General features: G+C 31.8%; 1 protein-coding gene across 1 annotated transcript; it reads right to left on the bottom strand.

Moving 5' to 3' along the window:
• Nucleotides 1-6054: 6054 nt before the first annotated feature.
• Nucleotides 6055-12334, bottom strand: LOC139491272 (galactoside alpha-(1,2)-fucosyltransferase 1-like). The gene is made up of 3 exons (XM_071278820.1): nt 12238-12334; nt 8138-8177; nt 6055-7059 (listed from the first exon to the last, which is right to left on the bottom strand). Exons 1-3 carry the CDS (start codon nt 12289-12291, stop codon nt 6113-6115), a joined length of 1041 nt encoding a protein of 346 aa, XP_071134921.1. The 5' UTR covers nt 12292-12334; the 3' UTR covers nt 6055-6112.
• Between the last annotated feature and the right edge of the window lie 6045 nt (nt 12335-18379).

The raw sequence follows: 18379 nt of genomic DNA, 5'->3' as shown, positions 1-18379 counted from the left end.
CGATATGAGCCATCATACATGTTCAAGTAAACGATATGGACTGAGCAATGGAGGAAAGCGTTACCATTGTCGCCTATGAAGAATTAATTAAAAAAGTTGACTCAAATTGTGAACTATTATTTCAAAGGTGTTGTAGTGTTTCATGGTTCAATGATCACAATTTCGGATGGGAGCTGCTGAAATCGAGGTCAGTTACACTCTTTTAGTGCTATTTGATTAAAAAGAATACAAAATGGCTTCCAATAATTTTGATTTTTATCAAAAATATACCAATTTTATACTTATAAACAGTGAAGAGGCAGAAAATGGGACATGCATTATTTGGACTGGGGCCACTCAGAGGAGAAATAATTATATTCTAGGGATGATCAATGTTACATTCCCAAATGCCAAACGTACTAAAATGAATGTTGCACGTTTAGCAAACATTTTGCAATTGAAATCTACTGATTTAGCCAAAAATTTAGATGCTTCACACCTTTGTCATAATGCATTGTGTTTGAATACAGACCATATTGTTTTAGAACCTCGGGAGATTAACAATCAAAGAAAAATATGTGTAGCTTCACACCAATGCACCACACATATTGAGCATGGCACTAACTATACTAACTGCATGCTGAATCAGAAATTGTGGTTTGTTATTATTTTGTAGTAAACATGCCTTGCACATTTTACCTCCACATTAATCATTTCTGAAAATACAAGTTTTTAACACAAGTAAAAAACGAAAATGGGAAAAAAGCCCACCCTCATAACCCCAAGACACTGAAACAAACATGGTAAACATGTTTATGCAAGATTATAAGCTTAGTCAAACATTTATGTGTTTTTTTTCGACAGTGTTTACTAATTTTTACAGTGCAAGGGGAGTAACTCTTGATGGTTTCATTACTGTGTCAGAAAACTGGGTCATTCAATCAACAGCTGATCAACGGAAGTAAACATGCGGTAGAGAACTAAATGAAAGTGAAACATAGAGACAAATCAATGAACAAAGTATGACAGTCATTAATTAAATAAGACAACAAAAAACAAAATAAAGAATAACAGAAAGAAAAAAATCCAAATATGACATCGAGTTACAAAGGAAAACTGTGAATGACCTAATGTTGTAATATTAATTTTACATGGTTTTATTTTGTTTATAATTTTATTTCATGTCATTGTATGTACTGTGGTTGGATGCATGCATGCATTGGGAGATATGAAGTGGTCTTTTTGTCTGATACAAAGTTTATTTCAGTGTCTTGGACCATTATCCCATTTTCATAACAAACTCAAAATAAACAAACTTTTTAATTTAAAAAAAAAACACAACTACATGTAACTCATATCATGCTCATATATTCCTGAAAAAGTGTTTGTTTTAATATATTATTAGATGTTTAGTATTCTCTGTAAATAAATAAATAAATAAATAAATAAATAAATAAATAACTAAATATGCTTCCTGAAAGGCTGGAAGAAAACCATATTGTGTAACCTTTTAATATAAATGTTAATCTGGCCAAGAACTACAACCTGGCTGTGGAACGAATTCTTTCGGACTTGAATTCTGACATAGCTTTGGTTCTAATTGATGTTTTTTATATCCACTAATCAACCTGTTTCGCACTCTCTTGTTTAACAAGAAATCGATAGCCTGTTTTTTGCGAGCTTTTAACCTGTTTAATTTGACACGTAAACTTTTTTGATATGCACAATCATATATTTCACGTTTACGTATTTTTTTCAGAGCCACTACAGCACGAGAATTTCTACCCAGACCACAACCTACAGCTTTTAGGGTCTTAGCCAATGCAACATCCCGTTTATTATTGACTTTCAAGACTGCTGCAGATGCACGGCCTAAGGCATTGCGAGAAAAATTCTTATTCTTAGGTAGGTATGTAAACATTGTCCTATTGACGGACTCGTACTTATTAGTATTGCTGAAATATTGCATCTGATTTAATGCGGTCTGAGACAGTTTCATTTCTAACTATGATTCTATTAATAATTTGTCAGTCTTATTTGGTTTCAAAGACCCATTTTGTAAACCATGACTGCTAAGGTAAATAGATTTGTATCACCAACTAGTTTTTATACCACCATTACATAGTGTTATGCTCCATCTACACGTATCGCTACAAATACCACTATAACAATTCACGACAGACTTAACAATGCGTGGCAAACATTTTGAAATTTGTTGTCGGTCACCATTATATTTTGCAAATAAACATTTCATTATACCATGCGAACGTAATTTTAAATCATTGGCAAAAGCTATTTTAATATCATTCTTCTGGGCCTTTGTAGCTCCAGGGAACATACCGACACTAAATTTTGCTCGCAATACCTCACGGAACTGACTTTGACCCCGGTGATCTTAACAGTTATAAAAAAATAAAAATGTTCTATTCCTTCTATGAAAGAAAGAAATATCAAAAACATTATTTTCTGAGTGAAAAAATCCTTAAATCTACCTTATGTACAGTAAAAAACACAATATTTTCATGATTCATCATCTAAACATGATGATTTTTATAAAGTCAGTTAGGTAATGAAGGTTTGTAGAATGGCACTTTAAGCTATGAAGAGTCTTAATCAATGTCTAAATTGTGAATTGATAACATATGGATTTTGTGCTTTTCTACTAAAAGATATAAGGAACAGTAATAAGCATGCTTACTTAAAAATACTAAAAATTCACTTATTTTATTTCAGATGCGGAAAAAAACTTCACAGAATTGTTCGAAAAGGTGTACCGAAGGAATTCATACTGCAATACAAGTGGAATCTGACATTTGCTGATCTAATATGGGTCAGGATCCCTAATAGACCTTGAGATGACGTAATTAAAAAACAATATTAGTCCGCCATACAATTGTGGATGCTGTGATTTTAAAAATGGACATAAATGAACAATAAGAACTGTTTTATAGAGCTGATGTGATGAGAAAAGAAATATGTAGATTTGACCTGAAATAAATTATTAGAAAGGACAATTTTTTATTAAGTTTTATGATCAAAATTTTGGGATTATTTCATGTGGAGAGTGACATTTTTCACCATCTTCCGGGGTCCAGCAATTTGCGAAAAAAGTAATCTCACTTGCCACCCCGAAAATTTAACCAGACATGTATAAATGTATCAGCTTCGATATGAGCCATCATACATGTTCAAGTAAACGATATGGACTGAGCAATGGATGAAAACGTTACCATTATCGCCTATGGAGAATTAATTAAAAAAGTTGACCCAGATAGGTGAAGTTGTAATCCAATCAGATGAATGTCGATTATCTAAAGACGTTTCACTGGATCATTCAATTGAAATAATGCCACCTGCTTTAAAACATTTATGTATTGTCTTTTGGATGATGGCGCATACGCGGGAGTTAACTAAGATAACGATATACCTATTGACAGAGGTCTAAGATGTATGGCTTTAGCATAATGTATAATATCTATAAATAGACATTTTTTTTCACTCCTTTTCATTTAGGTTTATCATTACAAATGCACCGTATATATGGACACACCTTTAATAACTATTAACCAGTTTGGCTGATCATGAGTTTAGAAAAACAGATTATGGGGCATGCATTCTACATAGTATTATTTCTTCTTCTGGAGGTCAAACCCTATCCAAGAAAATATCGACCTAACTACAGAAACAATAAAAGTTCTCCGTATGACTTTAGTTGGCTAAAAGGCAACATCGGTCCGATGCCACCTATATTTACTGGTATGATGTCATCCGACTTTCTACACGAGTTGATCTGTTCACACAAAGGTATAGGTATAGAGGGAGGATTGAGATCTCAAAACACATGTTCAACTCCGCCGCATTTTTGCACCTGTCCCAATTCAGGAGCCTCTGGCCTTTGTTAGTCTTGTATGATTTTTGCATGCCACAAAACCAGGTTCAACCGTCCATATTTACATAGAATGCCCTGTACCAAGTCAGGAAAATGGCCATTGTAACATTGTAGTTCGTTTCTGTGTGTGTTACATTTCGGTGTTGTGTCTCTGTTGTGTCGTAGTTCTCTTATATTTGATACGTTTCCCTCAGTTTTAGTTTGTAACCCGGATTTGGTTTTTATGCCCCACCTACGATAGTAGAGGGGCATTATGTTTTCTGGTCTGTGGGTCCGTTCGTTCGTCCTTCTGTTCGTTCGTCCGTCCTTCTGTTCGTTCGTCCGTCCGTTCGTTCCACTTCAGGTTAGAGTTTTTGGTCAAGTTAGTGTTTGATGAAGTTGAAGTCCAATCAACTTGAAACTTAGTACACATGTTCCCCATGATATGATCTTTCTAATTTTAATTCCAAATTAAAGTTTTGATCCCAATTTCACGGTCCATGGAACATGGAAAATGATAAGGGGAGTGGGGCATCCGTGTACTATGGACACATTCTTGTTCTCTATCGATTTATGCATTTTGAACAGCGGTATACTACTGTTGCATTTATTTAACACATTCCTCATGTCCAGTCCAGATTTTAAAATCAATCTGTAGTAGATCTTGTGTCCGCTTTCGAGCAAAACCTCTGCTGTACGGATATATATACCCATCTCAAGAAAGGTGTCTTTGTATGAATATGTTGACCGATACCAATGATGAGATTAAAAGATAAAATGAAGCTTTGATATTCCGATATCGCAATATTCCGACACCTATATGGTCCTACATCCCATTGGTCCGACGTTTCGATCATTTTATTATCCGATAAAGGAATATTAGCATAAGAAAGCCAAATAAAAGGTTCAATATTAGGATAACTTTGTTCTTCGCTTGAAGCGGTGAAACAAGTTATAACAAAGTAAGTATATTAGTGCCAAAGTAGCCGAACGTCATCACCAGTGTAATTAAAAGTACAAAGTACTTTGTCAAGTGTTGTTTGATTAATTAGATATTTCAAGATACACGACGGCCGACCAAAGTAAAATCAAACACAGTTTGACATATATTGAGTGATCATATTTTCCTTGTGATGTTTTATATCTAAATTGTCTATTTGTTGATATAAATATGCTAGTAGCATATTACTCATTTTAGTAATGTTAGTTTGTACTCTTATCATATCATATTCAATGATATAAATGAAATTGTGGTATGATCCAGGCTCAACATTATACACTACAATAATAACAAAAAATCTGCCGTACGGTTGTCTGATTTTGACGCGGTTGTCAGGCTTTTCAATGTACAGTTCATCATGGGACTTTTCTATGAAATACGTCATATGTTATGTTTTCCTTGCTTCAAATATTTTGTTTTGGATTATTTATATCACATTTGCAGATATATGTTTGTAAATACGTGCAATCAGTTGATATGTAGTTATTATAAGATTTAAATAATGCAAGGTCGACAACAGATACATGTGTGTGACTTAATGGTTCATTTTCAAAGACTCCGAGAGAAAACGTTACGTAACATACGTTACCGTTAACATCGACCAAAATTAATTAATACTATGATAGAAATATACTTTCCCAACAGTAATACAGTAATCCTATAGTATTGTTTCGTTTTTGCATTTGTTTTGAATCGATTTTTCTACTGGAAGTATCTGTGAATTGAAATTGCACCCATGACATTTGACCCTGATTTAAAAACAATGCACCATATTTTTTGTTGACGACCGGGATATTTAGTAATTACACGTTCTTAACTTTCCAGTGATACATAATTTAGCCATATGTCATTAGGTCCATTTAAAATGTAAATTTGGCTCTCATATTACTCGCCTATAATGAACAATTTAATGTTTTTGAATGGTTGACAACCAATTATAATGTTTATTCAATATTTATAATAGACAAATTTAGCAACAACCATTGATAAATTTGGACAATCAGTTCGTAAAATTTAGTTGTCAGTTCTCAAAATAAGAATACGACAGGAGACACAGCTTATTTCCAAATGTTTATTATGTAGTTACTGATAATTTTCGCAGAAATAACTTTTTACTGCACTTTTGTTCATGTCTTTTTTTTTTCTTGGAGTAAATTTTCTACAAGACTAATTATAAGACGTCAAAGGTGAAAGATGATTCATGTTTAATATGTTTGCTTAAAATAAATAACACATTAAAACAAAATTTGTCAAATCTTAATTGCTTAAAGTCCTACCCATTGTGGATAGAAATGGTCTTCAAAATTAAGTATGCGTTCAAATCGTGAACCCTTTTTAGCAGCATCTTTTACGTACACCACTTCACCACCAGTCAAGTAACCGATCCACCAGCCAAATGTTCCTATTGTCATGATTGTATGGTCACAAGCAACGACAGTTGCCATATCAAATTCTCGCTTGCCTAAGGATATAAATTCTACAGGAACATGAGTTGGCATATTTGTTTTAGACCAAGCTATATCATCTGATATAACTAGAAATAAAACAGCTGTATACATTTTAGCGTAATAATTCACAGATCTGTTTAAATACTCAGGTGTAGCAATGATAAATCCATCATGGTTTCCTACCTTATCACCTCTCCTTATATGAACACCTACCAAAGTAATACTCTTCCGAGACTTAATTTTTCTTTTTTGGAATATTTTCCCAATCGTCTGTTCTGCAGTGTTTTGAATATGCTTTTGAAATGTTAATTGCCTCCGTAGCTCCGTATCATACTTGTGAAAATATTTCCACGACTGAAGTCCATATCCTAGTTGAATGTTATCTTCAGAACTAAAATTTAGTAAATTTTTGTTGTATGTTGGAGATGCGTTATCTAAAACTTTTCGAAACCCCTTACATAATCTTATTGGTTTATCGGATGTCACATTAATTGCAAACACTGTTCGGATTTCAGCATCGGGAGGTACGATAAGCTCCATTTGTTTATTTCTTGCAGCAGCAAACGAAGTAGAAAATTGAAACAATCTATTTCCGAGACCGCCTTGTAAAATAGGACATATCGACCCTTTCTTTTTCCTATTTACTCTATCAACATGTGTTGGTGACTTTTCTTTCCTGTAGAAAGGTACTGGTAAATTTGTTACCGTGGATCTTTCAAACAGATGTCTGACAAGAACGTAAACGGGAAATAGTAACAGGATACCTTAAATGTATAACAACAATCAGAGAATACAACGTTAAGGCAAATATCAATGCATACAAACATACTATTCATACAAAAGAAAACACCACTATTTTCATTTTTACGATAGAATCGCAGTCTTTGAAACGCCCAATATCTATTGTCGATAGAAAACGACGAAAATTGTATAAACACATAGGAGACAAGGTTGCATTCAATGTACTCAAAAACAATGTATGTACTGTCCCGAGGAACTCAAAATAAAAATGCGTCACTGCATTCGTTGCAGTTATATACCGTGATTTTCAATACAGATATAAACAAATAATTTCACATGTGAATTTCATTCATATGATGTAGCATAAAAACAATTTAAAATTGGTTTCAAAGAAATTTTCTACTATTGTAAGGGCACATGTCATTTTTAGGCATTTCATAGTTCATTACGGGGCTTTTTATAGCTGACTATGCGGTTTGGACTTTGCTCATTGTTGAAGGATGTACGGTGACCTACAGTTGGTAATTTCTATGTCATTTGGTGTCTTGTTGAGACTTGTGTCTCATTGGCAATCATATCACATCTTCTTTTTTATATGAGGTGAAGATTATGCTCATTGTTAAAGTCCGTACGTAGACCTATAGTTGTAAACTTCGACGCCATTAGTTCTGTTGTCTTACTTGTAATCATATAATATCTTCTAATTTTTAGATTATAAAAAAAAAATACGAATCAAAGAAATTAATTATCGAAAAAGATATCCTTCTAGAGTGTTTGATTTATATTGTGCCTATACTTTGTATATGCTGTTTGTTTATGAATTACAGGCGGTGAGAATGACCCTGAATCGTGAATATGACTTCGTTGTTTGAATTCTTGGATTAGTTATTACTTTGATAATTCAACAGCTATCATACCTCCTACTTCCACAAACGTAAAGCTTATATATGATCACATAAACATTTGTGTTGAAATACATAATGAAGAAAATAGTAATCATTGCCATAACAAAATATGTTTAGCATTGATTTAATAGTGTCTATGAAACTTGTTCACATGTTTCCTGATGTTGTTTGTTTTAATGACATGGATAATACTCACATAGAGCTAAATATAACAGCTTCTGTATCAAGGGCTTTGTCTACAAAACACGTTTTGCATTTATGATCATATCTATATATTTGATTATGTATCTACATTTTCTACCACGATTTTATTTATAAAGGCCTCCTGTCTACACGGAAGAAGGGTTTCAAGTGAAGAAGTGGATCTGCTTACAATTCCGGAGCAGCTAAGATCACCTTTAGTTTTATAGGGTTCGTGCTGCATACATTTTCTTTTTAGTATTATGTGAACTTATTGTCGTTTCGTTTCGTTGTCTTTCTTTTTTTTTGTCAAGAGGTTGTCAGCTTCACTTAATTTATGATTTGTTTTTCTTGGCATTTTCTGCCACCTTTTTTTCCCAATTCTAAATCCTAGATTCACCACACTCTGTATTTGTTTTTGTTCTCATTTGATACACCAGAAAATTCAAACAAGATTTGTTGATATATTTTCAAAATGCCAATAATTTAGTTTACCTTTTAACATATTTTGCTTTAGTTGTATTAGGCCAATTTTTGGAATTTTCACAAATAACTTAAAGTGGCATTATGTACTTAACATCAAATTCATTAGAAAACAAAACATATTGTCTGGAATCTAAAATTTATAACATTACTATTGCATTTCTTTCTAGGCGTCATATGGGCGGACATGTAAATGTGAAATACAGATAACAGGTCAGCAAGTGTAACTGTATAAATGGTCAATTTTCAAATTTTGTTTGAAATATTTTCATACATAAAAACATATAGATTAAATGTAAAACATTTACTGGTAACCTGTATATGTTTGATGTTTTTGCAGGTCAATTTCATTGACAAAATCAGTCTCTTTGAGGTTGCATTTCCTAGTTTCACTGACATTCGTTCAAGTCACTCGACATGCTGAACACATATACCATTCATCTCCAACAAAAGTCGCACAAATACGGATAAAAATGAGTTTTGATTTTTGACTTGCAAGCATATAAAATTTAAGCATTATTTTGAAACCTTTTTTTTTGAGAATATTGAACTAAAACATATTATTAATATGAAACCATTACTGTGACGTCAGTCTATTCATTTACAGATAAGAATATACTCATTCTCATTCAATGGAAAATCGGTATTTTGCCTTCTATTTTTCATAGTACTATAAAATGCTATACTTGAAAGACTTTTCACTGTAGATTAGTTGTGAAAGTGAACGCTAAACTGCACCAACGAAGTGTATTACATACCCCTTTCTACGCCTTGCGCTTTAAATATTGATAAAAACGTGATCAAGTATTGTCCAACCTATAATTATTTTTGTAAAATAAACGCTTTCTAAATCTGTCTCTAAAATGAGTTCACCAAATTATATTCAATTGTTTCCTTTTTCTGCCTTACTAGTTAAGTTTCAATTGGCTAATTTACAGATTTTCTGTTTACTAATGAAATTAATTCAAAAACAAAACTTTAACTCACATAGACGAAACCTCTCGGTTACAAATAGTTCGCAATTTAGATGTGTAATTTGTCCATTCGTTTGATGAGTTTTATCATTTGATTTTGCCATTTGATTAGGGACTTTCCGTTTTGAATTTTTATCGGAGTTCAGTATTTTTGTGATTTTACTCTTTATATATGTATACTCTTTCCAGTAACCCAGACTTCTGTTCTGTACTGACCTTTTACAGTTTTAAGGATTTTTTCAATTAAACCAGTTTAAATAACAGGGTTATATTCAGTTGAGAGGGATGTAAAAGTACGCAGTCACGTTCACCTTTTCAACTTTAGTCAAATTTTAATATTGTTTTTTAATCATTATCAAACTGCTATTTATTTGGAATGTTTAAATACCACTGGTGTTAAACTGATAACCGTAACTGGAATTACGACGATTCCATTATGGCGACGGCAGAAATAGGTAAAATCTTTTCAGTCCTTTTTTTTCAAATGTAGCATGTTTTTGTCAATTGTTACTCAGCTACAAGGTTTTTCTATACCATTACATCATATTTGAATTAAACATCATTTATGTTTAAGCATTACGAAATAGCACAACTACATCATGTAATGAAACAACTAAATTACGTTAAGTCACATACTAATTAAACAACCACATTAAATAATGATGAAACCACATCGAGTAATGACAATACCATATCAAGTAATGCCAAAATTATATCAAGTCAATACGAAACAATATCGTGTTATATCGAAATATCATTAAATAATGACTATTCCATATTGAGTTATATTAAAACATCAATACGTAATGACTAAACCATATTATTTAAAGACAAAATGTCATCAAATAATAACAAAACAACACTTCGTAATATCAGAGCTCCACATAAGACAGCTGTGGCGTTCCATAGGTTTACCCACTAATTCCTGGTTTATTATGGAAAATTTTTACATTCAATTTGTCCTTTTTTGTTTTATAAATATAGTATGATTTCTTCTGTTTTACTTCATATCTTTACAACTGTTTATTCGCAAATCCCTATTCGAGTAAATCGTGATGCGACTAGAATACAGCCGCTTGCACATGTACTTTAAAAACATAAGTTTGAAGATGTCTAATTTTGTAATTTAAAGATAATATTCTGGTGCCTGATAATTTAACGAAAACGTGGTATGTAATTTTTGCATTTCTCTAACAAATCAATTGTGAACTTATACAAGTATTCACTAATGCATTGTTGAACATGATGACATGGTTATTTAAACTCACTTACAATACTTTCTTATTCAGAAAAGGCTTTAAGGATGTATTCTTCTGACGTTCAGTCTCGTTGAAATCTCATTCTGGAATTATTTCCAAAACATATGATACAAATGGAAAATATCAATGAATTTTAAAGATGTCATAATCAAACTTAACCCTGTGAAAAAATTGTAGTTTTTGAGTAATAATTTTTATAAATTTTATTGCCAATCAAGTCATTCTTTTTAGTCAAAATTTGAAGAAAATGGGTGAGAGGTACAAGAAATGATTTTACCAGGAATGTGTACATCCCATATCACTTTTGTCTTTTCAAATTTCCTTAGATATGTATTATTTTTAATCATTTATAACAAAGAAGTTTAAAAAATATGCAATTTGTTCCTAAAAAGGAGAAAGACCACAAATTTACAAAAATATCAGCATGGTAAATTTTACCCGAAAAAGCATCAAAATATGATAAAACTTTCCTATATTAACACCTACCTATAGTTTTTTTAAGTAACATTTATTCAGAGTGTTCCACTTCATCTTTATTGAAAGTATGAACGAAAGTTTACTTGTGGAACTGTGATTTTTTTCATGATAAAACCCCCGAAATGTGTTAAAGTTGATGAAAAATGGGAAAATCATCAAAATTGGGTACTTTCAAAGGGCCGTAGCAAAAAAAGAAGTGCACAACCAAATGATGAGTCATATAAACCGAATAATCAGGTCAAGAAAAAAAGTTTAATTCTCGAATTTTTTGGCTCCTCAGAGGAGTACATCCTTAAATTCAACAAATCATTAACAGAATAGTTTAAGAAAGAGATGCAACGTATCAGCGTTAATTAAAAAAAATTCAAAAGTTCGCCATGACCATTCAGACTCAAGGTTTCTTTTTCAACAGTCAACGCGTATTCATTGTATCTATAATACTTTAAGCACTATTTCAATATATCGTTTTTATCAATGTTTAAAACTAATTAAAACAATAGATAGGTTTATGGTTGGTATAAATCGTAGCTCGAGATCAAAGATACTAAAAAAACCTGACTCGTTTCGGAATGAACACTTAATGCTACGTTTTCTCGTTGAATCGCTGAATGCATAGATTAGAGCATTATTTAACATGTGTGTATGCTTACAACGACAAATATATCGGATCAGAAAGAACACTATTTTTTTCTCAAGTCACAACTTAATCAAACTTTGATATTTACTTCTGAGGCATGTCTTTCAGTTGATGTGTTTCCGTCGGTTTTAGTTTGTAACCCGGATTTGTTTTTGTCTCAATCGATTAATGTCTTTCGAACAGCGGTAGACTACTGTTGACTTTGTTCTGAACACTGAATTTCTTGGTCAAGATGTTTTTACTCTTGGGTTTCATATCAATGCCTTGTTATCTCATAAACGTTTACCTTACTTGTCATTTCTTTATGTTCATTTCTTTTATTTTCTTGTAAAGCCCACATGTGTCAAAACGTTCGTTACCTTTTCTCTCATTGGTCCAAAATTGTTTCTCATATCGCATATTTATATTTACAATATGTATTTGCGGTAAATCAATCATGTGAAATAAAATCATATATTATTGTTTGTATCAGTATTTATATGATAGATAGCAATGCATAATTGAGTTTGTCCATGAAAAGTATTGTAAAACGTCAATTTCTTTATAATTTTGCAGAGTAATATCTACAAAATGAAATGTCTAATGTATATATTATTAAGTTTTTGTTTAGTTGGGATTATCATCTTTCATTGCACAGATATCAAATATTTAATATATATCTTTTTTTCTAAGACCATTGTTTTTTAAAATTATGATAAAGTGTTGTTTAAATATTAATTGTTTGTTTAAAAAATGTTTCCTAAACAGCAACCGAAAAACATATACTTCAAGGTTCAATTACATTTTACAGCATCAAAAACATGTTATCAAAGAATGTGATTATCAGCCAAATCTAGATGAAAGAAGTTTTTGTGAAGTCATTACATGGACTTACTAAGCATGCTTCTTCAGGTTTAAATTGTTACAAAAATATGATTTTTTTCCCAAAAGTGTTCAGCACTCTTTACACGACCTGTACAACCAAACGAACGTCTAACTTTGGCGAGATTGTCAGAGCCGTATGAAGATCATGGATACACATGTTTCCTTAACGTAGTCAATCAGTGGTATTAATAAATTAATAGAAATTCGATCCTATCTTTTATTGCGCAATCATGACATACATAGAACCCTAAAAATACTTCGAATCAAAAGGGCAGTTTTTATAAAGAAATGACCGTTCAGCTTTCTATGGAGGAAGGAGGTGACAAGCACATTTTCTTAAACAAAAAGAAAACAATTAATTTTCAATTATACAAAGGAACAAGATGTTCTTTTACTCATTGTGGAATTTATTTTATTCTCCATTGACAAATTATTGATTTTCTTTCTGACTCATTTTGTCTCAGTTATTTTAGAAAATGTCTGAAATAAAATATGCCACTCCTTTTCCAAATATGAGTTGCTTTCAACTAGTATAAGGGTTAACAGAGACATGTTATTTTCAATTCAAATTAATACACATTTACATTACAATAAATGTAGTTGGCAACATTTTGATGAATGTTCGGTCCTCAATGTTCTTCAACTTCGTACTTTGGTTGTCATTTTCTACTTTGATTTTAACATCTGGCGCAAAAAATGCATTTTGGTATCTATGATGATATATTTATAACCACCATGTCGATGACACTTCTGAGGTTATCACCAGCAAATTAGTCAGCACTTCTGTGTGGATATACATTGTCATTGATATGGCCATGATTGTAAATCAATTTGTCATAAAACTTAGAAGACATGAGCAGTATAATGTTAGACTAAAAGTTTTTTTTTTAAAGATTCTTGTGTTTCAAAATGAATAGAGTACGGTAATTTGTTTACAGATAGGATGAAGTATATTTGACACGTTTTTAAATTTTGGTTACAATTATTTAGTTGAAATGAACACAAGTTATTAGAGAATGGTAAATAATTATATAAAGATTTAGCAGCACACATTTTGAGACTGAATAACATAGTTGACCAAAATGTTCATCAATACGAAAAACATTATTGATTATTGTATTGATAGAACTCAAAGATTACATACGACATTTAAATGTACTACACTATTTTCACAAAGACAGTCGCAACATTAGTCTACAAGTATTTTTTATCATATTATCATTGTCGTAATTAGTAATTTCTACAGAGGTCACATTTTCTTGACGCCACATTTTTATTTAAATATCTAAACCAATTGAATCTGTAATTGAATTCAATTACCGCCATTTAGATATCTATATTATATCCCAAACATTATTTTTTTTATAAATCAAATCAATATCTAACGTTGATAATTGTATGTCTTACGACACACTCTTTGTTAGATTAATTTTAGTTATTGGTTGTTATTATGTGTTTAACATATCAAAATGTACTATCATATTGTTTATTTATGTATTTATCTGTCTTTGGTGTTCTTGCAAGTATTTGAACTGTATTCCTGCCATGTAATGTTATCATTTTGCCGGTAAATTTAACATTGCCATCAAGTGTGGAGATTTGACTAGCCACAAAACCAGATTCTTTCCTCTTATAGTTGATGTGTTTCCCTTGGTTCGAGTTTGTAACCCGGATTTGTTTTCTCTTAATCTATTAATGACTTTTGAACAGCGGCATACTACTTTTGCCTTTATTTACGACATAAATATAGTCCATGATGTTACCTATGTCGCCTATGCAATAATGATAAACTAGAATTAAACAGTTCTTGTATGTTAATGACATAGACAATAATAGTGCATTGACTTGACATATCAACGATATAAGGCTTAGAAACGGGGAAATACAAGTCAAAAGTATGTTATGTTATGTTTTGTATCAAGAAAATTATGTCATGTTGAAAGACATACAACATATTTCGCTTATTAATACGTTTTGTTTGAAACTTATAAATCAGTATGTTTTATGCTTATTTTTTTTTTTATTTTAGTCCATACTCAAACGAACTCGTTCACCATCCATTGGTTTCAACAGGTAATGTACATTTCATTCTGTTGTATATTTCTCCGCCTGATGTGAGACCTTTTTAAAGGGGGATTTTTTGGCAATGCACTATTATTGTCTGTATACTGCAGTATTGATAAGCGAAATATGTTTATCCAAAAAATGTAAAAGAAATAAGCCTGAGTCATTGGAAACAAGGACAGGTTGAAGAGGTCGTATAAATAATTGAATATAGTTTCGGCAACTTCTATTTAAATATTCATGAGGAAATGTGATATCGGGTCAATGACTGTATATGACATAGAAATATACTGTCAACGCAGTTTGACTGCTCAAATAGAACGAGTGCAGTATAAATAAAGAATATCATGCAAGTCATTTTATAATATGTTTTTTGACTCATGTATCAAGAAAATTATGTCATGCTGAAAGACATACAAAATATCTGTACGGCTAAGCATTTATCTTTTCTTTTGATTTTTCGAAAGACAAACTGTGTGTTTTTGTACAAACATATGTGTGATCTGGGAGTGCAGAAACTATAAAGTCATAAAAGTTGGAGGTTAAGCTATTTGAATAAAAAACTTTCTACAAAAGTCAGGAATTTGAAAGTTGTTATCCATTCGTTTGATGTGTTTGAGCTTATGATTTTGTCATTTGCTTAGGAATTTTCCGTTTAGTATTTTACCCGGACTTCGGTATTTTTGCTATCTTACCTTTTGCAATTTTTTTTAATCTTTATCATGAGTACGAGTTGTTTCATTAAAATGTTAGGTAATGACTCTTTGTTATAAATAGCATGCCAGTATAAAGTCCTTGCTACTAGGTTAGTAATACCCCCGGGAAATAATAGTCCACCCGCAGAGGTATCTACTCAGTGGTAGTCATAACATAAACACATAAACCAATGTTACTGCACTTGTTGAGAATTCCGCTGGAGTTAAGACGTTGCGTTTTACCGTTTTGTATCTAGGGTTGACGTCAGTGTGCGACCTAGCCTTAAAAGCTCTGATATATAAAGTAAACGTTAAACTGTATGGATGTATTCACTACAAACTCCTCAGAGTCTGAATTGACCAGTTTTTGTGCTCGACCAGTAAAATCGAGCACACATTTTACTCGACTAGTCTCGACATTGTCTCGACTGTACTTAACTGTACTTAAGTGTACTCGACTAGGTCTCGACTTTACTTAATTAGTCTGATTCAGTACTTGATGATCTTTGTGTAGTCTGAAATGGTCTTGACCAAGGCTCGACCTGTCTCGACCTGTCTTGACTAGTCTCGATCTATCTCGACTAGTCTTGACCTTCAAATCTAGTTTTGACTGGTGTAAATCAGCCCATCTAACTAAATTAAATATTGATCTTACAAAATTCAAGCTTATAAGTTGTTTGATTTATTGCTGTGAAATGAAAGAATTTAATTTTACAATATGTAAAAAAGAAATTATTATATAAAAATTCAGATAGGCATCTTTAATTTTTTTTATAACTTTTTCAAATCAACTTGGATTTTCATCAAACTATGCAGATATCTTACATATATATCAAGCTTACTAAATCCCATTTCATTTAGTTTTTTGTTGTATTGCTGTAAAATTTAAGAATTAAAGTAGTTTTGGTATAAAAAGCTAGGATTTGCAATTCGGACAAAATAGAGATAGTACACTTTAATTTTTTTAATAACTTTTTCAAATCAACTTGGATTTTCATCAAACTATGCAGCTATCTTACATATATATCAAGCTTACTGAATCCCATGTCATTTAGTTTTTTGTTGTATTGCTGTAAAATTTAAGAATTAAAGTAATCTTGGTATAAAAAGCTAGGATTTGCAATTCGGACAAAATAGAGATAGTACACTTTAATATTTTTAATTACTTTTTCAAATCAAACAAATTTTGCAAAACGTTTGCTAATATGTTTGGTCTGTATGCCATCTTGTGCTTTTTGTTACATATTTGTATGGTGTTTGTTTTTAGTGATTAAGATTATAACACGATGTCGAAAGCTATATTTTTGACGTTTTTGCCTATCGAATCAATTTGTTTTGTTCGCGCATCGTTGTCAGTATATTGGAATTTGATGCGACTGTTGAACAAGTGACAGGTTTAAAAAGCTATAAACCCAGGTTCAGTACACCATCATCTACACACACAAAATGTCTGTGCCAAGTCAGGAATATGACAGTTGTTATCCGTTCGTTTGGTGTGTTTAAGCTTTTATTTTTGCTGTTTGGACTTTCCGTTTTGAGTTTTCCTCAGGGTTCAGTATTTTTGCGATTTTAATTTATGATAGATTGCTGTTTTAAGACTTTTCATATTATATCTAATCGAGATTTAAACGGTATTCAATAATCGCATTGTTCTCTTTCCCATTAACAATTTCATTTTTGTATCTTATATTTTTACATGCATTAACTTATAGCTATAACAATTCACACTTGTAAATCTACATTTATACCTGCAACTGTCATAAAATAATGGACAGATTGTTTTTATTTAATACGCCAGACGCGTGTTTCGTCTTCATATTAAGCATGTTAAGTATTGACAAAACTATATCAAGTCAATACGAAACCATATCATGTTATATCGAAACATCATTGTGTAATGACTATTCCATATTGAGTTATGCCAAAACCATATAATGTAAATAAAAACTATCATCAACTAATAATAGAACAACATAACGTAATATCAGAGTTCCACATAAGACAGCTGTGGCGTACCATATATATGTGTTCGAATGCGTTAAAGACTAATTGTCTTAAATATTACTTTACCATTGTTATATTAATTTTAAGCATCGTTTTATAAAAAAGTGATTATCTATTTTCATCTAACTTTGTCACGAGCTTTGACGTTTTGAAGACTGTCCTTGAAATTGAAAACATCCTATCATTTGCAATTTCCTTTAAATAAACCTGTTTTACTTGCCTACATTTCTTAGTAAATATTATTATCAAAATTAACCTGGATGCAAGCGTGCCGTCATATTAGGTAGAATAAATGTACAGTTAATTACCCAATGAGGATGTCTTGCTTTATTGCTTGATTTTCTCGAAATAACTACTGATGGTAGGTTGAATACCAAAATTTATGACAGACGCGATGATTTAAATTTTCCTAAAGTCAACTTTCCATTTCTGTGTAGCAACATCCCAGCGGCACCAACATATGGAGTATATGTGTCTCAGTTGATACGTTGCTCTAGAGCTAGTTTAAAGTACGTTGATTTTGTTGAACGAGGAATACTGCTTTCTCAAAAGATGCTAAGTCAGGGCTATGAATCAATCAAATTAAGGTCATCACTCAAGAAATGTTACGGTCGCCATCATGAGCTGATTGGCCATTATGACAAAAGTGTGTCAGAAATCATATCTGATATTCTTCCTCAGTCATAATAACCTTCCATCATTACCGAACTGAACAAAGAAATAACATGACGGGTGCCGTATACGGTACAGGAAATCCTTACCCTTCCGGAGCACCTGATTTCACTCCCGGTTTTTAGTGGA

Source organism: Mytilus edulis, chromosome 1 (assembly GCF_963676685.1).
Source record: "Mytilus edulis chromosome 1, xbMytEdul2.2, whole genome shotgun sequence".
NCBI classification, from domain to species: domain Eukaryota; kingdom Metazoa; phylum Mollusca; class Bivalvia; order Mytilida; family Mytilidae; genus Mytilus; species Mytilus edulis.
The sequence above is the reverse complement of the archived record's forward strand: the minus strand, read 5'-3'. Positions and strand labels throughout refer to the sequence as shown.

Coding starts and splice junctions, on each gene's coding strand:
- LOC139491272 (XM_071278820.1), bottom strand. CDS start 12,291: ATGTGGGCTTTACAAGAAAATAAAAGAAATGAACATAAAGAAATGACA. Junction 8,178..12,237: donor ATAAAGAAATGACAAGTAAG/GTAAACGTTTAT, acceptor CGTGTTTTGTAG/ACAAAGCCCTTGATACAGAA. Junction 7,060..8,137: donor GCTGTTATATTTAGCTCTAT/GTGAGTATTATC, acceptor TATACATTTAAG/GTATCCTGTTACTATTTCCC.